This window comes from Anabrus simplex, chromosome 14, assembly GCF_040414725.1.
Source record: "Anabrus simplex isolate iqAnaSimp1 chromosome 14, ASM4041472v1, whole genome shotgun sequence".
NCBI classification, from domain to species: domain Eukaryota; kingdom Metazoa; phylum Arthropoda; class Insecta; order Orthoptera; family Tettigoniidae; genus Anabrus; species Anabrus simplex.
This window is the reverse complement of record NC_090278.1, coordinates 99,499,244-99,526,134: the sequence shown is the minus strand read 5'-3', so window position 1 is coordinate 99,526,134 and position 26,891 is coordinate 99,499,244. Positions and strand designations below refer to the sequence as shown.

Here is a 26,891-nt window from a genome sequence, read left to right as displayed (position 1 = left end):
AACTAACGTTATTTCTTTCCTGTTCTACAACTGAGAGATAGAGAATCTGAAAGAATAACAAACAATACTAAAGAGCTCGTCAGGTCTTTTTTTTCTTTTTTTTCTTTACGTTGCACTGACACAGAAAGGTCTTATGCCGACGATGGGATAGGAAAGGCCTAGGAGTTGTAAGGAAGCGGCCGTGGCCTTAACTATGGTACAGCCCCGGCATTTGCGTGGTGTGAAAATGGGAAACCACGGAAAACCACGGAAAACCATCTTCAAGGCTGCCGCCAGCGGGACTCGAACCCACTATCTCCCGATTACTGGATACTGGCCGCACTTAAGCGACTGCAGCTATCGAGCTCGGTGCTCGTCAGGTCTAACAATATCGGAGTCTTAGAAGTCCGAACATGAGGTACGAAACTTGCGATAAATACAAGATAGTTGAGGGAAGTGCAGGTACAATATTTTAAGAGCAAAATTTGCTTCTACAAGTTACATTACACAGAGGCACTCAGGTTCATTAAACCCATCGGGTGTTCATCACTTGTTCCTAAAGGCAACCAAAACGCACATAAACGTCCATACTACATGAAAAAACAAAAGCCAACCTGAACTAGTTATAGAGATGGCTAATACTATACTACAAGGAGACATTTAACGCCGAGACAAGATTTACTAAATTTTTAGCTTGAAAACTTTTGGTCACCAGTGCCAGGTTGAATGGGAAACAGCAGAGGGTGATCACATTACATATTTCCCAGTGGGGAATAGAAATAGAGTCCTCTGATAATCCTACATTAAAACTACCAGGTTGAAACCTTCCCCTCAGGTTATCCCCACGCGCTATCTCATGTCTAGTCCGGCTGCATGCCTCGCTGGCCTGTGGTCTCAGGGGTCCGGCAGCGTCGCTGACACGAAGGCTGGGTATATGTGTCGTCTTCATCATCGTTTCATCCTCATCACGACGCCCAGGTCGCCTACGGGAGCCAAGTCCAAAGATCTGCATCTAGCGAGCCGAACTTGTCCTCGGACACTCCCGGCACTAAAAAAGCCATACGCCATTTCCATCACACGTCTCGGTAAATTCTGCCATAACCTTGTGTCGCCCCTGCCTCCTGGGCTCCCGTCAAGTCACACTCCCAATCACTGGAGCAATTCAGACAAGACGACCGTAAAATGTGCTGCTTTTATAGTTCCATAAGGGGAAGCTTCCAGAACACTGCTCATTGGCTGGATTCCTGTACACACCCCCGGATTTAATTGGATAGAGAACATATTTACAAGCCTCTGATAGGTAGATTACAATGGAGGAGGAAGCAGCTGAAGCGTTGATACCTTCGGTACATTAAAAAAAATCCACAGAAAAGATTTACCAAAACAATAATGAAATTTGTTAACCTCTAGGTTAGTTTTTAGTCCTTCAGAGAGCACTAATACGAGTATGGTAGAGCCATCTAACAACACAAGATGAGATTTCTTGGGAGTTTACGAGTTCAAATCAGCTGGCCGCAGTCAGTTATGTTAAAGCACAAAGCTGGTAAGGTTGTGTGTAGTGACACCTCGGGACCTGGTGTGCTGAGCATCAAAAAACACAACTTGTTTTGGGGAAGATTATCCCCAGGCTTTGTTAGCAGTTTCAGTCACTCGCTGAATGTGGCGTTCACATCTCAAAGAACTCCCACCGCAGAGTCGTGTTACTCTGGATAGAAAAACATGATGGAGTTCGCTTGTTGCTGATGCACGTGTCGTTTCATCTCTGATTACTCTATGGGGGCTTGCCGTAAGAAGGGACTAACTTCCAATCCACTTACTTTCATCTTTCCTATCGGACCTCTCTAGGTCAACTCTTGTTCTTATTAGTGTTTGTGGTGATACTTCCTCTTGAACAGTGCCACTGTTCCTGGTGCCGAGGCCTCCCTCTCGTCCGACCACTGGGAGTCTCACATGCACCACGTGGAGTGATATGCAGCACAACGAACTTCTGCCTGTATTTTTAAAAGTCTAACATTTCCCGCTGGGAAAATCAAATGATTATACGACGGTTGTAAATAAAGTACTGTCAAGACTGTTGATGACAGCGGCCTCGCTCATGTCCGGTGAGTGCGGCGGCTGGACGTGCACAGTAGTCAGTGTTTGTACCCCAGGCAGAGCGGTCACACCATTTATTCGAATGACTGTTTTCTTTTCTTTTTTACAATTTTTATTTGCGTCGCACCGACATACAGAGGTGTTATGCCAACGATGGGATATGAAAGGGCTAGGAGTGGCAAGGAAGGTACAACCCGAGCATTTGCCTGGCGTGAGAATGGGGAAACCACGGAGAACCATCTTCGGAGCTGCCGACAGTGCGACTCGAACCCACTATCTCTCGAATACAAGCTGACAGCTGCGCGCTCCAACTCGCCCGGTGAATGACGGTGCCCACGTCTCATCAGTGCTGGAGAAATGGAGGATGCCGGTGAGTTGATGTGCGAGACACGAGACCACTCACAAGGTCAATCTGATCTTGAGGACCTGTGCGGTAATGCATTCGTCCACAGGCTTCACGTAATCCTCTTGCCACGGACAACCGCCTTTTTAAAACATGCTGTTCACTTGTACGCCACACAGAAACAAGACTCGCAACTGGATAGGTGCATGTCCGATGTCTCCCGGCGATGGCCATGATGTGTGTGTGTCTTCTGTCGCAGGGCGAACCCTTCCCGTGCCAGTCCCCTGCAGGGTGTGCGGAGACAAGTCCTACGGCAAGCACTATGGAGTCTTCTGTTGTGACGGCTGCTCCTGCTTCTTCAAGCGCAGCATTCGCAGGAAGATGATCTACTCGTGTATAGGTGAGTGCCAACACAATCCTCATGTCAGAGTAACGCTGACAGAATGTATTGTGTCGTTCTTAGCCCGAACAAATGACAGGTTAGAAATTCTAACATTACGAGCTCATCAAATGGAGGTTATGGTTGTTCTGTCGTCGTAGTTCACATTTCCTGGTTTATTGTACCATTGCAACAGTCCTCGCTGCAGGCTGCAGGGAGGTGCCAAAGTACAAATATTCAATTCTCTAATGTCGTTCTAGAATTAATTACTTTTTAATTGAACGAATTTATTTATTTATTTATTTATTTATTTATTTATTTATTTATTTATTTATTTATTTATTTATTTATTTATTTATTTATTTATTTATTTATTTATTTATACGTTCATAACACAGACTAGCTCCAGTTACAATAGACAAATAGACAAGCGATAAAAGCACTGAGATGAAGCAAGTTTGACGTGCAAAGGCAGTGACAATACCTTAAAGTACTGAGATGTCGCCGCGACACTTTACACCCCATTGCATAGAGAAGTAAAATCATAACAACAATGTACTTTCTCAGATATGAATAATTTGTTGCGCATGCTGAGGAGTTACAATTACCAGCGATTGTCAACTGTTGTTGCATCCCCGACATATTGTGAACGTGCTAATCTTTTTACTATGTTCTCCGCATATCACATGTTCTGGTTATATCACGCATACCACGTTTTCCTACAAAACATTCTACCTAGAAACAAAGTCGGTGACTATAGAGAGCGTGCACGGCCTCTAGCGGAACAAATCTGTAACGTTTCGGTGATCTTGTCTTGAGCGGTCAGTCCAGGCTGTGTAACTGTGGTAGTAGTAGTGTATCACAATGGCTAAATCACATAGAAACTGTTCTGCCACAACACGCATGGAGAGGAATTACATTTCACACATTTCCTGGTCGTCCATAGGAATCGGACAGATGCAGGAAGTGGATTTCGGCTGCGGGAAGGATAAAATAAGTTCACTAGGCTACCTTATTTCATTTGTGACGTAAATCGCACATTTCAAACATACCAGTCAAGAACACGTTCATTTAAGTACACTTTGAAATAGTACATTACACTTCAATTGTGCATTACAGCAGATTCGTATGTTTACAATCATGTCGTTCCCAGTGCGCATGTCTTGACTACGCCGAATAATAATAATAATAATAATAATAATAATAATAATAATAATAATAATAATAATAATAATAATAATAATTGTTACGGAGTTATCCGTGGTAGGCGGAGGTGAAAGAAGGTGCGGGCTGGAATAGGTCTCAACGACAAAATTAAAGTTAATTTAAAACTTTAACAAAGGTTATATTTTCTTTTCAAAATCAACCAATAACAGAGTATAACAGGTACCAAGTAGCAGATCAACGAATTAAGAAGTTACAATTACAGTTCCTTACAAGATTTGGGCTTCGAGCCCCACAACCACAATCCTTGACTATTAGCCCAACTTTACCAAGGTACACAATTGAACAAAGGGGCAGAAAACTCCATCATGCCAAGGAGCACTTGCTCCTAATTACAATATTAAGCCTCCTAGAGGCACACAGAAATCAAATTTAGGAAAGAGCAGACCCGCTTTCAAAGTTCAAGCCTATCAAAGGCCACAACGCAGTTCACTTCTATCTGCCCTCAAGGCACACAAAGAAACAGGGGTATTTAATACCCAACCTACAGGGCCTTCGCAATGAAAACAAAACATCAGGTTAAGTTACTGGCCCAAAGTACAGAAAGGACTGGAGGCGTGAACTTGCACGCCTAAATACACTTTTTAAAACCTAAATGGGTGTAGGCCGATACACAGGGGTTAATCCCAAGCTAGCGAGGTGACCCGTATGAGAAAACTTTAATACATTAAGGAAGCGTACAAACGGTTATGAAAACGTAGTCACCTCAATTTCAAAATGAAGGGGAGCTCGAGAGGGTAAAGCACTCTCTATCCCCGCTTTACAGTTAAAGAGATTTCTAGTTTTTACATAGACAGAAGAGGAATTTACATTTTAAAGTGGTAGGTTACATATTAAAGGTTTCGAACCCCTCCCCGAGAATTAAACTGCTGAGCTAGTACGAAATAAAGATGTTAAGAGAGCATTACCTTGTTGAAGAACTGCTGTCTGAAGAACGAGGCGCTTCCCGCCCCCTGCTACATATTCACATACTGAGTAGATGTTATACGAGTGGCGAAGAGCTAAGAACGTTAGCAGTTTTATACCGTCGTGGAAGTTTCGAGACCTTCCGTGAAAGAAAACAGCCACAACCCCCTCCGTTCATTGGTGGATAGAAAAGTTACATCCAAAATTGGAGAAGATATACAGGATTGGTTAAAAATTACTTAACAAAATTTATGATTGGTTAAATTCAAAACTGGGGGAAAGAGAAGGGTTATATTGCTAACCCAAAAAAGAAGGAAAGAAATTTAACAAAGAACAAACTTATGAATACCAAACTTCTTCAAAAACAGTTCCTTCACTTCGCACCAGGGTGCACAATTATAGTTCTTAGGCAGTGACATCTAGAAGAGGATGTTCACACTTTTTACTAGATAGCAAACAAAAACACGTCGCAATTGACACAGTTCAGAAAACTTCAAAATTACACAATTTGCAGTAGTGACATGTTTTAAGAAACAGTAGAATTGATTCAGATTTTCAAGTTCAGAGTTTCTCCTGCAGGGGATTACTTAAGGCGGAAAATTCAAATGTGCGGCGTATAGGTGTACCAACCGGTACAATAATAATAATAATAATAATAATAATAATAATAATAATAATAATAATAATAATAATAATAATAATAATAATAATAATAATAATAATAATAATAATAATAATAACTTGTACCTTACCTCCATTTTTAAAAGCAGGGGATTATGTTTCCAGAGCAAGTGTAGGTGTTCTGTTTCAACACTTCGTCATATTCACACTGATCCTTGCATCACATTGGTGTAAAATCTTCAGAGAATCTGCCAGCATCTATAAGAATTTAAAAATTACAATGGATGAATGAACTGTGTGTTCTTGCTTCATAAAATAACAAAGAAGTGTTCTTGAAAATGTGTATGTGGTAGTTTGCACGCCTTAATTATCTGCCGGTATGTGCTGAGCTTTAGAACTAAGCAGTTGTTCGTGTTGCACGCTGAGACTAGGTACTGGTTCGAGTCTCGTTGGTGGGACAGAGCTGCTGGTATTAGATTGCGTGGCAAACCTCTCTCCTTAGTGTCGCTGTTCGACTGTCGGATGGATACGTTAAGCAGACCTCTCCGTACGCGCAGGTGAACATGACACTAAATAAGTAACATGTATCTATGTGTGTGTTACAGCCGGCAAGGGTAGCTGTGTGGTCGACAAGGCGAGGAGGAACTGGTGTCCACACTGCCGCCTGCAGAAGTGCTTCGCAGTCCGCATGAACACCCAAGGTAACATCGCGTCATTCGTTTGCTCCAGTGGTGAGTGGTCCAGCGTGCCTACTCTCTCCGACTCACAAAGCCCCTTACACACCCAAGTCTGCCTTGTCAGCGACCATTCCTGCCTCCTGTGCGTGCTAACACGGGAACAACCAAAGCCTATTCAATGCTTTTCCCTGTAGCGAAGAAATGTAGGTTTCGTCATCTCTCTGTAAGTCATATTATTACACAAACATGCAAGGATAGTATTTTGTACCTTATCCAATAGTAGATATTGCTTATTATTTACAAGGTCAAACAAATATCTTTAATCAATTTGATACCTATTGACTTTTAAGACGAAAGTAATGGAAATACTAGCATAAATACATTTCTTGAGAGAGTTCTAAAGCAACGGTTTTTATTGAAGTTTAATTTTTTTTTATTAGTTTACAGCTCTAGAGAAGACAATTAAAATTGCTCCTTGAAATAATACAAAAGAAAGTATCCTCGGGTGTAAGCAGCGCAGTCACGAGCTGAGGAGTAACGCTACATGGTGCAAGGTGGAGCTGAGAGAGGGAGAGAAATGAGTGTGCGACGCTGCTGGTCGTAGCAGGTACAAACCAGCGACCGTTCGGTTGGGAGGAGCTTCAAGAGATCAAGAGAGTGGTGAAGGAAGCGAGCAAAGGAGAAGAAATAAAGGAAATGATGCAGGAACACCAGGCAACCCAAATGAAGGAGGTGAAGGACTTAAAATTTTTATAAAAGAAGAAATTGGAGGGGTAAATGACAAGTTAGTGGAGATAGAAGATGAGGTAGAGAGCTTGAAAAAGAAGGTGTTGGTACTGGAAGAGGAATTGACAACAATGAACAGAGAAGTTAGCGAGGAACGAATCAGCAAGAGAAATTGTGTTTGTATATGGCATGCCTCAGGAAGGAACTGAATCAAAAGTAGAGTTAGTATTGAAAGTGGTGGACATAGTGTCGAATAAAATGATCTTCTCTGAAGTGGATATAGATGATATATATAGAGTAGGAAGGAACAAGGGACATAGGCCGGTGAACTTAACATTAATTTCAACCCTGATGGCCGATATAATTCCGAGGAATGCTGAAAATTTGAAAGAATCGAACATTTATTTGAAGGCTGAGATAGAGAAAGAAGACAGGATGCGGTTGGATGTCTATAAATGGCATATGTGGCGTGCTAGAGCGCAGGGATTGCGAGTCAAGATAGTGGGGAGGTATCTGGTAACTTCAGGCAGAAATTGGTCGCGATTGTGGACACAGGAGGAACTGCTGAGGATAGAAAAATGTGAGGAGGAAATGAGTTGCACAAATCGAGAACACCGAGCTCGATAGCTGCAGTCGCTTAAGTGCGGCCAGTATCCAGTAATCGGGAGATAGTGGGTTCGAGCCCCGCTGTCGGCAGCCCTGAAGATGGTTTTCCGTGGTTTCCCATTTTCACACCAGGCAAATGCCGGGGCTGTACCTTAATCAAGGCCACGGCCGCTTCCTTCCACTTCCTAGGCCTTTCCTCTCCCATCGTCGCCATAAGACCTATCTGTGTCGGTGCGACGTAAAGCAAAATAGCAAAAAATAGCAAATCGAGAACAGGGAGACATCAGTACGGAGAAGGAAGAGAGGAGACGGGACTGCGGTGTCAGCGGTCAGGTGTCGGAGACAGCAGAACAACCCAGGAAGGAGTGAATCAACAAATAGGACACCAGACCGAAATGAAGTGAGTATAGGTAGTGAAGAGGTGATGGGAGGAGAAAGGAGTCGGGTAGTGACTCAACCTCCCCGAATAAGAGAAATGTAGAAAGAAACCTGGAGAGAAATCAAGCGTTGAAAAAGGGGAGATCGTTAAGTTTAAAAGATCTATGGGGAGGGAAAAAAATGCTCTGGCACGGAAAAGGGGAAGGATGGGGGGGGGGGGTGAAGAAATGTAGGGAAGGGGAGAGGGATGCGGAGGAACAAAAGGAAGAATTACGAGAAGTAAGGGGGGAAGTGGTGGAACGCAGAAGAATAGTGAGGAAGGGCGAGGAAATAAATAACTAGAGATGGTGATAGGGGTGCTGAATATTGAGGGGTTGATGGGGAAGCTAGGGAATAGGGAAATTGTGGATTTAGTGAAAGATTTTGAGTTAATTGCTCTAGTGGAGACGTGGTTAGGGAAAGGGGTTGAAATTACATGGGACGGTTATAGAGTAGTTAACGTGTTAAGGAAAAAATAGGGAAGACGGGCCGAAACCCAGGGATAATAGTAGTTTTAATAAGAAATGAGGTAGCTGAATGGGTTGAGACGCTACAGGCTAGGGTAGAAGGGGTAGTGTGGTTGAGAGTAAAAATGGGGATGGGGGCAGAGGAATCGATTGTCTGGCACTGCTTTTTAACCATCCGAGCGATTCAGTTTATGCAAATAAACATTTTTTGACGAACAGATTGAAGAAATAAACACAATTAAAGGGATGTATGTTGAAGATGGGATGATTTTATTGGAGGATTGGAATGCGAGAGTGAGCAATAGGGTACCGGTGTACGGTAAAGAAGTAAAAGTAGACGGGGAACTGCAAAGAAAGAGTAAGGATAATGGTGTAAATAGTTATGTGCTATAGAACATTTATCGGAGATAAAGATTAAACTACTAAGTAAGAAGGAGCTGGGTATGGTAGGGGAAAGCTATAAGTGACATCTTGGTTATGTAGAGAGTGGGAGACAGGAACGAATATAACAGAATTCTTAAATGTGGCCAGAGCTAGATTTATAAACAAATTGAGGGAGTAACAGGGGTTGTGCAGATAATGTGGTTCAAGCCGAGGGAGGAAGGTGGAAGGCATTTTCGTCAGAGGAATGGATATCCGCCCTGAGCAGATGCGGGAAGGGTATCAGAAGAGGTGGCTGTAGTGTTAGGGGAAAGGGGGAGAGCACCTTGCCCTGTGGAAAGGTGATCCGACCGGGGCAAGTTGTCGGGAAGTAGATGGAGGTGTTGTAGGATGGGGGGAGTTGGTAATAAGGGAACGCCTAAAAATTAGGTTGAGTTGAGAAAGGGGGAGGTTGAGTAGGCTCTGAGGGTTAAGAAGCTGGTATATTGTTTAAGTTTATCGTGGATGGTTGAAATGGCGCTTAGGTGGTAGCTAAAAAGAGAGTAGTGAGAAGACTGACGTGATTGAACTAATGGACTTGGAATGGAGAACTGTCTGTTTGTGTGTAAATGAGGTGTAGGAATAAATCTGGATTATTCAAGCGTATTTGTGTGAGGAGGAAGGATAAAGAAGGTGTATGTAATAGTAATTTGGGTAGATGAAGTGGGACTGTAGTTAAGGAGAAAATGTTGGCAGTATGGAAATTATGAAAGTAGGTCATATTAAAAAAAGTTAAATTGTTGTAGATGCCTTTATGAGGATTGTAAAATGTTGGATTCTTGATGTTCATGTCCTAAGTTCAATAAGATGGAAGAAGTGGGATAAGTCTAACGGTTTGATGTGTGTAAGTGTGGTGCTGTAGATCGAGAAGACTGAGTGAACTAATGGACTTGGAATGGAAACTGTTTGTGTGAAAAAAATGTGTTAAATTGTTTTAGGTGCGCTGTTGAGGGATACTAAATGGTTGTTAGTTGATGTTTAAGTCTGAAGTTTAATAAGGTGAGATGTAGTGAGCGGGAGTAGTGCGAGAGAGGAGAGGATGCCCTATCAAGGGAAGAGGGAGGGATCCCAAAGAAGTTAGGCTTGAGCATGTCTGCACGGGAAGAAAAAGGAGAGGGAAGGTAGCCCGCTGACAATGGAACAGAGTAGGCGTGACGTACATAGCGGAAGTGTGTTGGGTCTGGTTTCCACCAAGCTGGCTTGTCACACATGGTAGGGAAGAATACAGTGAGATCAGTTCTCACGTGGCGAGGCTGGTGGCTGCTGTATTCCATACCAGGGCTGAGGCAGCGACCAGTCTACTAAATTTTTTAGGTGGTGGGTAGAAGTAGGGGAATAGGGTAGTTTGAAGTGCGGTGGCTTCCTGAACGTATGCTGGCTATCCGCGTACGTGTGGGAGGACACTGAGTAGATGTAGAGGTAGATAATTTAGTTAAGTAGTTTTATAGAGATGTAGTGCCTATTGTTGATTTGGTTTTTTGTTTCGCTCTGTCTGTCTTTATTACCTGTAAGCCGATGGAGTACACTAGGGTGGGTAATAAAGATATGCATGTATGTATGTATGTATGTATGTATGTATGTATGTATGTATGTATGTATGTATGTATGTATGTATGTATGTATGTATGTATGTATGTGTAAACAGCGACCAATGTAAACGTTTGTGTGTAAAATTCAAGTGGATTAAGAGAAAGGAAGGCGAAATCAAAAAAAATTCAAGCTATGTCTAAAGTCATTATGCTTGTAAGTTCATTTCCTGAATGTTCCCTCTACTAAAGTGCTGTGTCCTCTCTCCCTGTCTTAAGAAACGCTGTACTCACCCGATGAGATCGTCACAGTTTGGTTGTACAGCGACTAGCATAGTACGTTACAGGCCTTCTAAGGGTGGGCAGCGTGTGCCGTGGGAGTCTTAGTTTCAGGAAAACACCCAGTGCCCGACAAAATAAATACACTTTTACAATTAAAATTGCACGGCGAAGCAGGACGTGACCACCACTGATCCAAATCAGGTTCTGTGTTACCACCCGCACTACTGTTACATTACTCTAATTTGATCCAATGAATACACACACAATGACCACACTTACTAATTGCACAGGAGGGAACTTTCCGTTCTCCAAGTCCACTCACCTCTTACTTAACCCACGACGACTGTTCCTTGGTCCGACTGCAGAGGCAATGAACATCAACAGCTCAACAGGACGATATTCACAACAGCGAACATTACCCTCACACTCACGATAGCGGCTTCCCTCGCTGACTCACAGTGATCCTCAGCACACAGCTACTCGCTTGACACTCGGACACGCCAACAACACCTTATCGTTCAGACCTCGGTATGACACCAGGACAGCCCTCAGCCCAGCCACTGATCCCCAACACACTGTGACTCACACTGACTCCACTACGTAGCCCAACACCGACTGACTCTCCGCGGCTAGCCTCCCTTTTTATAGCTCGGATGATCTGAACCAGAATATTCGCCAGGTGGCTGGAGAGGGAACATTTTCGTTGCATCTGCAGAAGCCGACTGACGAGAAAAACACACGGAAAGACCGGCCGGTTGCCACATCGTCTGGGAGTCACAAAAAGTGGTCTGATAACGAGAGGAGTGTTTAGTTGTCTCTGTTGTTGCTTTAGATATATCGTACAGATTTTTAATTTTTGGCCTGGCGTTTTGTTCTATTTCACGGGGCGAAAGAGAAAAGTGAGCCTACGTAAAATGTTAAAATAATTCAAACTTGTGACTGTTTTGTGAATATCTGTATTCCTGTACAGGATAGAGAATGTGTGAGAAGTAATGTTTGTTACTGTTCCAGCCGTGCAGGAGGAGCGAGGTCCTCGCAAGAGCCGCAAACTGCAGAGGAAACAGCAGCTCACTGCACCGACAAGACTGGCTACTGGAGGTGAGCATTCTTGTTATACCAGCTGTGCACGTCACTCTTCTATGTTGCTGTCACACTAATAGGTACATATCAGTTTGTTGGCTACGACAAACAACAGTCAGAGGAAGTGAACAGAGCACAGCAAAATGTAGCTTCCACTCGACACTTGGTCTTATTTATAGCTGTGATGATATGATCACAATGCTTCAGCGAGGAAGGCAGTGAATACACAAGGCGTGTTTGAGGGCCTTGCCGCAGCGGACACTCCGATGTGGGTATATAAGTAGTCGTGTCGTATCGAGGTGCGGCCACGTGAACTATGGCGACCAGATGCGTCTGTTGTTGGCTGCCGAAGGACAAACACTATGCAGTCTGTCGAAAACCACCGTTGTGGAATGCAGAACCCAGTTCCGTGGGCGGTGGATGAGGAAGCGTCGTGTCGGACGAGAACGTCTACCGGGCGGTTCTCCACACACAAGGACTCGGTGTTTTCTCAACCTGGTCCGTCGGTGGGATGATTGCCACGTGATTGTAGGCCTCCTCAAGTAACGTGTCATTATTGTCAGACTGTTGAGACGCTGGCAGCTCAAATACCTCAGCCTCGTGTCAGTAGATTTACTGGCACATAAGAGAACTCCGGCACCTCGGCGTCTCCGAAAACCATCAAAAGTAGTTACTGTCAGGTAAAAGCGATTATCTCACTTAACGCGAAACAGCGATAATTTCATATTTTTTAACTTGTTTCTCTGCTAGAAAAGCAAGAAACGCGCGAAGTTGAATGTAAACCAGAGATCATAGCCACGATAAAGTGCGTGGTGCTGTTATATCCACAATGCAGTACTGACGGTAATTGGAGAACTGAAATAGCTTCAATGTTTTCGACCCCCTCAGAACGTTTTGCTGCAGCGCTCAGTTTACAGAAGCCGAGAAGTGAAATCCAGTACATTTGAGTACGTTACTTATGTAGTGTCTCAGGCTACAGCGCACCGGTACTCAACAGGCTGGTCAGAAACCATCTGAGCCTCACAGGTTTCGTCATACCGAAGAAAATCTGAAAAACAGTAATTCGAAATCTACGGCTGTTGTCAGCTGCCATTCAGATCGTTTCGCGGGGCGGTGCCGAGAAATCACCAATAAAATAAAACCTACCGTCGGTCCGTGTTCAAATTCCTATCGTGACGTTCTCTCAGACTGGCCATAAGTCAAGTGCACCAGGGCCTAACTTCAGCAGCTGATAAAATCACAATTGCGAGAGATATGGAATTATTTCTTTCAGATTGCTATGACCAACCTATAGCCGTTTAACAAGGCTTCGCTGTAATATCGTTTGAAAGATCTATCTCGAGACATGTTGCTATCAAAGTTTACTACAGGAGGAACAAAGAGAGCTTCCTAGGTTATTCTCAAAGATTGTATTCGACCCGCCCCCTACCCATTTGGGTCTCCGACGATGTATCTACAGAGTATTAAACCAGGTTTAAAATCTATTGGGCATAACTTAGCGGCTTAAAGAGTGGGATAATACAAATGAGAACATTATTTAAAACTTGTAAATAAAAGAATGGAAAATGACGCACATATACATGGCGAATACATAATCGAATTTCACAAAAATTAAATTTTCCGTACATTGAGCATTGTTCAAGCTTTGAGAATAAGACCGAGTATAACCATTCAAGAATAATCAATTTCATGATTTCACGCGTACGGAATATTACATACTAATAACTGAAGCAACTCACAGTTTTACTGGGAAAACAAAAGCATGATTCTCAAATATAAACAAACCTGAATGCCACAAAATCTAATATTAACAAATTTCCCACTGGTATTACCTTAAGTAATATAACGTATGCCCTGCGTCCAAATCGAACCCCACCCACATACACAAGAAACCAATGTCGACCCTGAATGAATCACAACGCAATAAAAAACAAACACTCAAGACATCAAGAACATTATACACACAACACAGCTGACAACCAGTCCTCCTGGTGCACACGCAGAGCCAAACGCAGAAGACCTGAATCCCTACTAAGAATTTTAGATGCATGAAAACAATTAAGGGAAACGAACAGAATTATTGAGTTCTTTCATTGATTTAAGTCGGCTGAGGAAATGAATGATTTAGCATTCCACACAGGAACAATATTCAAAACCGTTTAGATGTCACAATACGGACCACGATTTCACGGTCGCATACGCTTTCTCTTGGCCAAGGCGTGGCAAGGGAAGACCATCACTTTCAACAATCAGTTCGCTTCACGCTCATTTCAGCGAGTGATTCATAACTCATTTCTTATTTCCCTTGCTTGCTTCTTGTTTAACGGGGTCTAATATCTAAGGTCATCGGTCCTCTTATTTCTCAATTCAATAATGTATCCACCCACAATTTGACTTCCAAAATTCGCACCGTGAGTCCTGATTTCAATTCCATTCTAGCATCGTCACCTGACGCATTTTACAACAGATTATTTCTTTTATTCCACACAGTCTTTCACACAGCTGAACCGGTACTAACGCAGCAGACACAGCTGAACGTAAATAACAAAACACCGGCTTATATTATTATTAATCTTTAAAAATGGCTCTAATCTCTACCTGATGGGCCTAAGTGGCTTACTTTACACTTGCTTCATGACAATAGAAATTCACAAACAAGTACAATTGTAACTCCACACAACTCAAAGTGTAATTAGGGCCCTGCTGTTATCGAAAACACGCGTTATAGTCGTTCACAAATCAAAAATAATCGGACCTACCTACGTAGTTCACTGGAGGTCGCCGGTTTGGCTCTCTGCGTGACTCACTGCAACATTTCTTCTTTCACACAGGATAATCTACATTAAAATTACTTCACATACATGATAGCTCAGCCGGTTGAGTACCAGCCCTCTTACAAAACCGATCCCAAAAACTAATGATACTCACATTATATCCAAATAAACTACGCAGAAAAAGTAGCCCCAACCGGATACTAGCAGTATTCCCCAAATAAAATGAAAAATGAAAACATTCCCACAAACAAATCTTCCCATATTTACAAATAAAGTCACTCAGTCTTGCTTTTGCACATTTACAATTTAACAAACTAAGAATCCCTATCAATTACTAGTTACAACATTTTAAAATGAATTCTTCGTACTCTTCGCGTCATGCACAACAGAATGGCATTACTCAGCCTTATTGTCCCTCGATGACACCTCGCTGAGTTACGGGACGTCCATCCTGGTTTTAGTTGATAGCTGTGGATTCCATCTGCTGGCTGCGAATGCTGCTGAAAATCTCCATAGTCCTACGCACTGGAAATCTTGCTATCTTAATATCCGCCCCGTTCGTCTGCGTCACCGCGCAGTAATCGACCCGATTTCTGATTCAATGTACCGGAAACAAATATATTAATACAGGGTATTTTAATCGTATCCATGCAACTTAATGATAGCACGACTCCGAATTAACCCCTGTATTACTGCTCATTCTAGTGATGCTTATGCTATTACCCGCCTCCCTTCTATGTCTCTATTAGTTCAGACTTATTGTTCAAATATCGTCGAAATCATTCGCCTGCGTATTCAATTACATCTCCGTTCTTAGTTCTACTCATACACCACTTGAATTAAGTCGTTTCAACTATTCTCTACATTAAAAGATCGCACAAAAAGGAAACTGTAGCCCGAGACTAACACGTCTGTCCCTCGCGAGATGCTATGGAAGAATGCCCCAGGGCAACGCTTCCCGCTTTTTATATCAACTAGGAAGATTCCCCCCTCTCAACATTTGTATACACCCAATTCACGGAGTACTAGAAGTGCAATAGTGCGATAATCAGGTGACCAGTGATCTTATATGATGGTTAAGATTCGCCCGGACGAAATCTGATCGCACAATCCAGAGTAATAATAAATACATATCTATCCTCATTTTCAACTGACGCAAGGGACATCCTCGCTGTCAAGCGGCTGTCGACAAAATAAACACATGGCCCCTGTAACTTTCGACTCTTTTATAATCGTATATTCCTTCTTTTTGTAGGAAATTATAGACATAAAGGACGTCACAAACCATAATAAAATTCACTGATGACGAACAGCTCTTTTGGATCCCTGTACAATGCAATATTATTAGAATCAGTAATCTCCTTGATATTGAAAACGAAGTTGGTCATGCTGTTTTAAACGTGGGTTCGAGATTACGACTGTGAAAAGTTTTCCTCTCCCTTTCACAGACGACTTGTAGTTGGTATAACCCCGCCCCTCTTTTCATCCTGGGGTTCCCTCGCTCACACCCTAACTTCGAGTTACCGCGTACTTGCTTCCAGAAAATAAAATGCGTGCTCTCTTGATCCCTAGTCCTTACTTCATGTCCCTTTCGGGTACAATATCGAGCAGAAAACAGGCCGTACGGGAGATTGTTCCTTCTCCTCTTTCATTTCCAGTACCCATCTTTTCCCGTCACGAGGGGTCGTTCGGCTTTCTTAATCCTTAGGCACCATGTATTTATTTGGAGTGCGTCTTCTTCGGCGAGACCTAACATGGACAGTTGTTAGCCCGTCAGTTGTCAAACGTCGCTCTGTTAGACACGTTCCAGCCCATCACTACTACACTACATGGCAGGGCTTACCAATTATGGTCTTGTTCTTGCAGCCCAGACAGTTAGCAAGACATCTTCATTTGGTATCGATATGACGGCCGATATTGCGTTGTCCTCCTAGAGCGGTTAGCGGGTTCGACTCACGGCCATCTACATTCTAGCAGCGCTCCCACATTCACAGACGCATTTAACTTGCTGCTCTTTACCTGACAAAATTAATTAGTGCTCAGCCCTTTATCTGGTGGAGCCTGGTGACGTGTTACAGGGGAGCTGTACCACGAGGTGTCGGCGCAGATCCTGCTCGTGAGTGTCCGCCAGGCACGCAGGAATGAACACTTGTCGTTCCTCTCACGGACTGACCAGGACGCCATCCTGCAGGTCGTGTGGGGACAGTTGTTCCTGCTACACGCTGCCCACTGGCCTGTGGACCTGAGCGCGCTGCTTCGGCGAGCTGGACACCAGTTCTCTGTCATCACGACCGTGTTGGACCACTGCCAGGGCCTGCACGTGGACACTGCTGAGCTGGTGCTGCTCGAAACACTCATCCTGTGTCGAACAGGTCAGTATCAAAAATAAATAGAACAAAAGTACGTAGGGATGCAGATTTCATCGCTGTGACGATTGAGAAGAAGGTGTATAAGTCTGGTTAAGTAGATTATGAAGGCTACCTATAACATAATACGCCAGGCAGAATCCCAGAACTTATCGAACTGTTTATTGTCAACATACTGACTTCTTAAAATTTGAACCAGTATTCTACTGAAACATTCCGCCTGGAAACAAAGTTGTTGATTTTTGTAGCCTACCAGTAACTTCAGAAGACGAATTAATTAAAACATTGATTTTCAAGATGACCCGATGTCTTTGCATACACATACAGAGTCTTGTTCAACTGAAGCTTCATAATCTGGACAACTACAGGAACTTAAAAATCTAATTCTCAAAGATTATCAATCTTTCTATAATTCTTTGACTTACAAATTCACATATTTCATAAATAAAATAAAATTAAGTTCCTTTAATGACTATCATTTGTGCATTGCCATCTGAAATATTAACAGGTGAAGTAACAATAGCGTATTGGTATGTCAAATTTTCTGGTTATGTATCGTGGGTAGCAGTTTTTCCTTTATTTTTTATAAATTAAGCCAAATTATGACAACATTTTAACTGGCCAACTAGAAATAGCCTACAATTTTATTTGCCCATACTGCAAAGTTTCAAGAGACTTCTGTTGTCAACACAACGATGTACTCACTTGTATTTATAGCTTTTTAAAAGGAATACAACTATTCCAAATGATACGTTCAATTTATTTAGCAGCTGCTTTCTAATAAACAGCGGACGCAATAATAAGAATCACATCGCACTACAAGGAAGGCGCTTCCAGCTGAGTATCAACAAATACTTTAATACACCAATACCGGACAGCTCTATCTCAACAGCATTGAGTCGAGTGCGAACAGCGATGGTGGTGACATCTAGCGTGTTGGTGTGAACTGCATACTCGTCTATGCTACAGTTGAGAGGAATGCACTACACTCATTGGAAATTTTTTTTGTTAAAATAATAAATTGAATAATCATAATAATTAAGAATGACATTTTAAAATATGAAATGCCTCTTTCATAAACCTCCAAACGAGCATTATGTTAGCCGTGCCTTTCGCTATGTCTTGAAAATTAAAAGCAGCATTTGTTTGAGATTCCAACCATCCTCTGGGGGAAATATTTAACAACTACCTACCCTCTCCAGTTTTTTCTAGCCTGGCGAAGGACGTTGTATGGACTTAGCCTAGTTTTGCGGCCGGATGCCTTTCCTACCACCAATCGTATGTGGAGGGATATATATTCACTAACTCGTGTTTCTGTGGTTGTTTCTCGTGTGATGTGTTGTATATATTTGAAGATGCGTATGAATACGAACACAAACCCGTAGCCCCCGATTTACAGGAATTAACAGACGCGAATAAAATCTCCGACTCAGTCGGGAATAGTACCAGGGTCCTCTGAACCGAAGGCCAGTACGCTGACCTTTCTGTGGTGGTGATTATTTTTTAAGAGGAAGTACAACTGACCAGCCATCCTCTATTAACACTAATCAGAAGGGAAATGTAAGAGATCCAACACTCCGAAGAATGAAGGTATCATAAAAACGGGGGGCACGAAGCGCTAACCATTCAGCCAAAGCGCCAGAGCGGGCAGATAACTTAACAACATCCATGATTTATTACAATTTTGGGAAAGAGAAGCTGTAATTAAGGAACAGGAGTTTTGATCCATTATTTTCTTCTTCTTCTTCTTCTTCTTCTTCTACTTCGATACGGCCGATCTTCCCGAATGCTACAGGAAAACTCAGCTCACGCTGCTCTCTCGTTTTTGCTGTACTTTGAATTTTCTGTTTTACCTCTGAAGAGAGAAATACATAATATGTATAATGCATTGGGGTTACGGTGAGTGAACTAGGATGTTCTTGACAAGGAAGACGTGTTCAGAATTTCCTAAAGTCTCTATCACAAATTTATGCATGAAGCATTACCATACACACACGTATTAAATTAGTTGGACTGGTGCTCAAGCCTATGCCTGTAATACACTGAAATAATTGTCTTGCCCGCTTCTGTGGTGTAGTGGTTCACGTCATTAGCTAATACCCCCGGAGGCCAGGGTTCGATTCCAGGCTCTGCCACGAAAATGAAAAGTGGTACGAGGGCTGGAACGGGGTCCTCTCAGTCTCCGGAGGTCAACTGAATAGAGGTGGGTTCGATTCCCACCTCAGCCATCCTGGAAGTGGCCATCCTTCTCCAGGCAAATGCCGGGATGGTACCTAACTTAAGGCCACGGCCGCTTCCTTCCCTCTTCCTTGTCTATCCCTTCCAATCTCCCTATGCCCCCGCAAGGCCCCTGTTCAGCATAGCAGGTGAGGCCGCCTGGGCGAGGTACTGGTCATCCTCCCCAGTTATATCCCCCGACCCAGATTCTGAAGCTCCAGGACACTGCCCTTGAGTCGGTAGAGATGGGATCCATGGCTGAGTCCGAGGGAAAAACCGACCCTGGAGGGTAAACAGATAAAGAAGAAGAATAATTTTCTTACGCCGGGCTGAGTGGCTCAGACGGTTAATGCGATGGCCTTCTGATCCTATTTTGGCAGGTTCGATCCTGGCTCAGTCCGGTGGTATTTGAAGGTGCTCAAATACCTCAGCCTCGTGTAGGTAGATTTACTGGCATGTAAAAGAATTCCTGGGGACTATATTCCGGCACCTAGGCGTCTCCGAAAACCGTAAAAGTACTTAGTGGGACGTAAAGAAAATTATTATTATTATTATTATTATTATTATTATTATTATTATTATTATTATTTTCTTACAGTAAAAAAAATGACTGGATTCGAAACTCATGGCCTTCAATTTTCAATTTCAAGACTACCGCGATAACCATTACGCTACAGGCCCACAAGTTTTCGTTTGTGAAATTTATGGTACTGTTTAACAATGTGGACCCTCAAGTTTGAGTATACTAGAGTTCCATATATGTTAATACCCTATTATTGTTTTTACGTCTCACTAACATTTCAGTAGAGTATTTGATTGATTTTCTTAATATAAGGGTCATAGAATGTTACCTCAACACAGATGCGAGGTCATAACTTTTTTAATACTTGCTGTCCTTATCAGTTCCCACGCCCATTAGCTTGTGGGTAATTTGTTCAGCGCATAACACTTTTTTTGGAATATAACTGCAATGTAAGATTATTTAGTGACAAACACTGATACATTATAAACAACACGGCAGTTCGCCAAGAATCATACAGATAATAATAATAATAATAATCGTATGGCCTCAGCTACCGTTTGCAGACATTTCGATTTGACGCCATCTGGCTGTCTGCTCGTCAATTTCGACGTTCCGGTTTACTCTGTCTGCCATCTAGCGGACCTAGAGTAAACCGGATCTCTCTTGGGCGTCTATGGCTGAGATTTAATTAATTTTGTCGGGTAAATACCAAATGTATCACCAGAGTTCTTTTACATGCCGACATCGTACGACATGGAGTGTCGAATGGACTTTTTTCCGCCCTTCAAAAATCCGACTACCTCTGCCGGGTTTGAACCCGCTATCTTGGGATCCGGAGGCCGACACTCTACCACGGATCCACAGAGGCAGCTATCATACAGATGACAATATATTATTGAAAAGTTGGTCACACCAAGCCATGTAGGTAGCAGCACTATCGACTTTCTCACTGAAAACAGCAAGCTGTCCGGTATTATCATATTAAAGTATTTGGTATCAAGCAAACCAGTGGGCATAATTGCTTGTTAGACTGCGCCTTGTCAGGTTCCACTGTTTCTTATATCACGCAGTCAACTATCACAAGAAGTGATGAGAAGCGGCTCGGCGTTGTTTGAGAATTCACCGCTAGATCGGATTGTTTAGTCCTCTTAAACCGCAGGGTTTCATTAGGCGGGGACACAAAATTCATTACACTTTAATTGAATTAATAGATATGAAACACTTTTGGAAATAAGAAAACATTAACTTCGCCTTTTAATGAATAACTCTTTTAATAATAAACGTTAAATACGGTACTCTGTTGCATACTGAGTCATAATGTTAACACTTTGCGACTCAGAGGTTTTGTCATCAAATTATTCACGAAATCAATGTCATTTGTAATATTTCTTGCATGATTGTCAAGTATCGGCTTGACGAACTTCGTTATAATAATATCAGGAAGTGGCTCCTGACCACATTCTTCACGTATACATGTTTTTATGAATTTTGGAGTAACAAACAACTTCAATTTCTTAAGTACGTTTGTATTTTGTACGAATTGTAAGAATTTAAGAACATTTCTTAAGAAGAAAACGGACTTTCTCGATGGGTAACGCAGTGCGCCTCAGTCTTGTCCCTTAATTAGGCACATCAAAGGATTGTTGGTATTGATTCCGGAGAGTTGCTCTAGACAGAACGAACACTGTGAATTCAATTCGAACCAAGTATGCACCTACCATTGCCATTCATGTCAGTTTCATTGAGATTGGGCATTCTGAAAAGAGAAGTAATGAATTACTTACTTTAGACGTCTTGTACAAAAAATAAATGTATTTCTAGCTGATACATGAACAACATACCTTCTAGTAGTAAGACAAGTCATTCTAAAACAGCCTTGGGTAGAAAATTGGAGTTAATTGTATGCATCTCTACCTCGGTACGTTGCTGCTTGATGGCATCTAATGTCTTCAGCGTCTTCCTTTCTGTATTACTTGTATCCGACGTATTTATCAATCCAGTTTTCAATGTTGTTTCCATTGCATACAGGCATGATCTCGCATCCAGCATGTCAGTAAATCAACCTTTCCTTCGTAAATGACTGAAGAAGAATTCAATGTCGTCGCTATTCAGGCTGCGACTTAATGGAAACCTATTGACAATAAATACCTAATACATTTCTCTGTCGAATTTGTTGTCAGTTGGATAGCTTCGTGCTAATTTTGCATCTTTGGTTGGGGTTAGTTTGAATCTCTTCAATAAACGACAGAAAGGTCATCGTCTACTGCGTAGAAATGCACGACTGTTACAAACGTCGTGAATGCCATGCCACTTTCGTACTATCTCTAAAAAGGTAAATTGTTTTCTGGAGACTACCTCAGGAGTGCGGCAGTTATTTTGCTCTCAGTACATTCACCTTTTCCAGCTTAGAGGGAAAAAGGTCTTTCTTGTCAAGCCGCGAACAGGTTTGAAGGTGGTACAATTTCTTTACATGGGGGCTCGAAATTCTTTGTACCTCGAGGAGAAATTCCCTTTCAAGAAACTGAGATCGAACATTTTTCAATACATGGCTGGAGTCAAAACTCTAGGAAAGAGGTCTAGTTACATCGCTTGGATGTGGAATTTCAGGCAAGAGAACTCCATTACACATTTCTTTCATCATGTTCACATTAACTGAACAGTTGTCAGTCACAATCCTTAATACTTGGAAAGCTGCTTCTTACATTCCTTGTCAAGGTGTGTAGTTGCATCTCACTTAATTGAGGAGTGAAATAAAACGCAAGAGGTACGCGAAATGACGCGGACAGTGCTCGAAAGAAGAAACAAAGAAGTCGCTTCGGCCCGTATCTTCCAATTGTGCTTCAGTGTAAGCAAGGAACTGATCTAGATTACGGTCATAGGCAACTTGAGTGAGCTGTACGTAACTCAAATTACTAGCTTCATAATTCAATCGGGATGTGATTCACCATCGATAAAGCCAATGTAATTTTTCAAGATCCTCTTATGACGCAGTTTTAAACAATCATGTTCCTTTTAAAATCGTATCCAGTTGGTGCTTTCCTGTGCCAGAATACACAAATATTTAAAGTAGTTTCTTCATACTTCACTTTCTTTTCTAATAGAAATGATGCTTTTATGTCACCAGTTTCTGCGTCTCTCTGTATTACTATTAACTATCATGCAATTCACATTCCTTTCGCTTTTATATTTCACGTAATTGTTTCATATTTCTTCCGCAGTTTGTCAATGGTTTTTCTTAATCGATAATTACGTTTCGTTTGCAGAACATATTTACATTTCATTTTTTCTGGCAAGTGGATTGAAAATCTACCTGAATTCCCACTTGAACTTTGTCAGGTACTGTAGTCCGAGTGGATACTATCACATTTTCCTCATTATGTGCATCACTTAGCCACTGCTTTTATGTCGGCAAAGAGTATCCGTAAGATCTCGAAACTGGGTTCCATACGACTCTCGCTTTGTGAGTCGGATAACCAGGGAATATTGATGGAACCTTATTTGGAAGCAGCGTTTTCCTGCAAGGACTTAAGCTAAATGTAAGCTACATATCGTGGACGGATTATCAGTTGACCATAGACTGCCTCCTTGCCTTCCCTTTCACTTCTGGGACTTTAGGAAAGTGGCGAAAATATGTCTTTTCTTCCTTTTTCACGTAGTCTGGCTCACACTATGGAACGCAGCAGTGCACCATTATCACATTCAATTAATCACGAACAGAGACACTTTTCGCACGCATAGACACACTTATAACATAAGTAACAACAATATCTCAGAATAAACGTAGTAAAATAATGGAAATACGCACGGAGATTAAAGTTTGCTGTACTCATGTCTAAGCATTTTACGATGTTTCATCGATCACACTTTTCCTCCCATAGGGAGCATCCACAGCTGCCATTTGCTTCGCTTACATAAGTATTTATGATGGAATCCATGAACTGCCATCCTTGTGACTGAATGTTGTATTTCATAATTTGCTTCAGCCCATTTCGACTTTATCATAGAGTCTGTGGCGTACAATTCAAACTACATATGTTTCTGTTTCATCCTTTCTTCAAGTAAATGAACATCCTGCCTAGTTAATGGCAGCGGTAGGCGGAGCCTAGCTCATCTAGGTTCTGTACAGAGCTCGTACACGAATCTCGATTAGGTGTTCATAGGTATGCATAACATTCGCTTTAGGAATCTTGCCTTTATTTTCTCTTAAGTTCTTAGATTGGCTAAAGATAGTTTTTCCCAAATAATTCTGATGACATAGGTAGCAATAGGGATGCTGCTCTCTCCCTTATGTATTTTGAACAGTGATCTCAAGGTAATTGAAGGAGTTAACTAATATTAGATCTTCACAATGTTAATTGTCAGCAGTGACAGGACTCATACCAGCCACCTAGAGGAAGAAAGACGCAAAAGCTGTGCCCGCTTTTTTGGCTTGAAAAGACCACCATTTCACGGCCTTGTGAGGTATAACGTAGGCAACGACTAGACTGCGCCTCTCGATCACAGTATGGTCGTCTGCTTAGCACAGACGATAACGGTTGTAGAACACGATGAAGTAAGGATAGGACTCTGACTTTTATCACGATCGTAACCCCAGATACATTTTTCGTCGTTCTTTGCTATTTTTAAATTTTTAAGTCATTTTTTTCAATTCTGCGTCATTATTATATTATTTTCAGCAATTCCTTTTTATGAATGTCTTATGTAAGTTACATATTCCGGACGAAGTGTGAGCATTTCCCGCAGCACAAGACAAAGGTGCGTGTTGTATGAGAGTCCATGCGTCATGCGTCAATAGATGGCGGTAGGAGATTTTTCAAGTATTGCCATCTCTGAGAACGCGGAGATACACGAGCGTGATTTTGGAAATTTTGTGCAATGATAATGTTTTGCCCCACTTAAAGTGTAAATTATTTGGTTCTGTGCAACACAATACGTATTACATCTATAGGCTGTTGTAATGAAAGTTGGCTAATCCCATTATTTTAAACATTAAGAAAACAGCCCGTGCAATCTGTTTGTTTCATGTTGAAAGTCCAATGCAGAAACAAGGTCACAAGTAACTCTAATGGTTTCGGAGAAAATAAGCCCAGACCAAATTGATGGGTACAGATTTGGGAGTCGTGTCCACTTTGTAGTTACATTTTTACTTTAAACATTCTTGAAGAATTCTTCAGTTCTTAGGAAAAAAGTAATTACTTTGAGCGCATCACCACGTTTGAAAGTCCAGTGCTCTTGCCAAGTAAGTTGAAGACAAGCAGCACATGAGCGACCTCTACTAGTATTATGTGTGTCTTTACGATACATTCTTATGTCCAGTTTGTTTATGTAAGTAATTGTCTCCGGAAACGCACAAGCAAAATCGCTGATGTCACACTCGGTGATAATATGTCGGATGGGCACCACAATCGCCCGACCGTATCCTGTTAAGAGCGGACCACGTTTTTCGAGGAAGCTCAAATCCAAGTGGCTGAGTTGACTCGAGCCTAGTATCTTGTCTTCCCCGCCATTCTTTAGTTATATTGAACTTGGTATTCTTCAATTCTATTACAGTTCTTATTGGTGGATTTCGAGACATCAGACGATTCAGGTGGACATCAGCGACATCGAATGGAAAATTCTAAATTCCCATGGAGGGATTTTTCACCTGCATACACCCCAGCGTCAGTGCGTAGGGTCTGACACATCCCACTCTGATGAGTCTAGTGTCAGACCTAAGACGAAATGCTGGTTATTAGAGCAAACGCCTGAAAAGCCTTACATCTGATATGTTTTTGACATCAGCGACATCGCCATGTATTGGTAACTGGAGATTACTCTCTAGAACTCCCTGAGGAGAGAGATCTGGTGGGGAGATATGGCTGAGGATAGGTAGAAAATATGTGCTTGTAGACCGGTGATGAGATGCATTGTGGTGTCGAGCTGCGAGGTTGGTGTACTCGGCAGTCGAAAACACAAGTCCCAAAGCTGTACATCGAAGTAAAGTTGCCCTTGAACCCCAACTTGTACCGCATAGCTATTGTATTACATTGTTGTGAGTTCTTACCTTGGATTGGCTGTTACGAAGCTATTTTCTAAAGGAGAGTATTCCATGTAAGGTAACTCCTAGATATTTAGCGACTCTATTAGGTTTCAATACAGAACCTCCGTGGCTCAGGCAGCAGCGCACCGGCCTCTCACCGCTGAGGTACGTGGTTCAAATCCCGGTGACTCCATGTAAGATTTGTGCTGGACGAAGCGGAGGCGGGACAGTTTTTTTCCGGGTATTCTGGATTTCCCTGTCATCTTTCATTCCGCAATACTCTCCAATATCATTTCATTTCATCTGTCAGTCATTAATCATTGTCCCAGACGAGTGCGAGAGGGTTCGGCAGCCGGCACAATTCCTATCCTCATCGTTATATCGGTGCTTCATTTCATTCCTGACCTGGTCGAATGACTGGAAACAGGCTGTGGATTTTCATTTTATTAGGTTTCAGTAATTGATTTCCAATATACACCAGCAGTTATTTATTAGCCACCTTTGTGTTTAGATGAAAACAACATACTTGTGTTTTGTTGGCAATAGGTGTAAGTGACCACAACTTCAAGTACTGTATCAACTGTTTAAGGTGATCCCTTAGGATCATCTCGCATGTCGAATGTTTTATCTCTGGTAGCAATCATCCAATCATCGGCATAAACAAATTTTCTTGAAAGTATGGGTGGCATGCCTGAGATGTACAAGTTAAATAAGATTGGAGCAAGAACAGAACCTTGAGGAAGTCCGTTATTTAGTGAACTTTTGGTGTTCACATATGTAGACCTACTGTTTGGCTTGACATGTTATTCAAGATCCGGACAGTCGTCTTACACAGAGTTGTAGTAATAGCAGCGACCGAGTGAGCCAGCCGGTTAGGGTCGCGCAGCTGTGACCTTAAATTCGGGAGGTAGTGCGGTCGAACCACCACACATCTGCTGGGGCTGTACCTTAATTAAGGCTACAGCCGCTTTCTACCACTCCTGTGCCATAAGGCCTACCTATAACTAATATTATGTGTTCACAGAGCTGGTCCGCTCCTGTAGACTGGAGGTTCTTCAGGATCGCGCTATCCTCACTCTAGCCCACTACTCGTGCCAGACGGCTCCTCATCAACCTGCCCGTCTGGGCCGACTGCTCCTGGCTCTGCCTGTGTTAGCTGGACCCAGCTCTGGCTGTCTGCACAGCGCACTCTTCAGGGCGACCATCGGCGACGTGGCTGTGGAACAAGTGCTGCCCACAATATGA

General features: G+C 42.4%; 1 protein-coding gene across 1 annotated transcript; it reads left to right on the top strand.

Annotated features, from left to right (window-relative positions):
• Nucleotides 1–2,569: 2,569 nt before the first annotated feature.
• Nucleotides 2,570–26,891, top strand: Hr83 (Hormone receptor 83). The gene is made up of 5 exons (XM_067158337.2): nucleotides 2,570–2,816; nucleotides 6,152–6,247; nucleotides 11,679–11,765; nucleotides 16,600–16,893; nucleotides 26,671–26,891. The coding sequence occupies exons 1-5, from the start codon at nucleotides 2,570–2,572 to the stop codon at nucleotides 26,889–26,891; spliced, it is 945 nt and encodes a 314-aa protein (XP_067014438.2).

Excerpts from the sequence above, each read along its gene's own strand:
- Hr83 (XM_067158337.2), top strand. The coding sequence starts at position 2,570 with ATGCTGTTCACTTGTACGCCACACAGAAACAAGACTCGCAACTGGATA. Across the intron at positions 6,248-11,678 it reads AGTCCGCATGAACACCCAAG|CCGTGCAGGAGGAGCGAGGT; the intron begins GTAACATCGCGT and ends TTACTGTTCCAG. Across the intron at positions 16,894-26,670 it reads ACTCATCCTGTGTCGAACAG|AGCTGGTCCGCTCCTGTAGA; the intron begins GTCAGTATCAAA and ends ATGTGTTCACAG.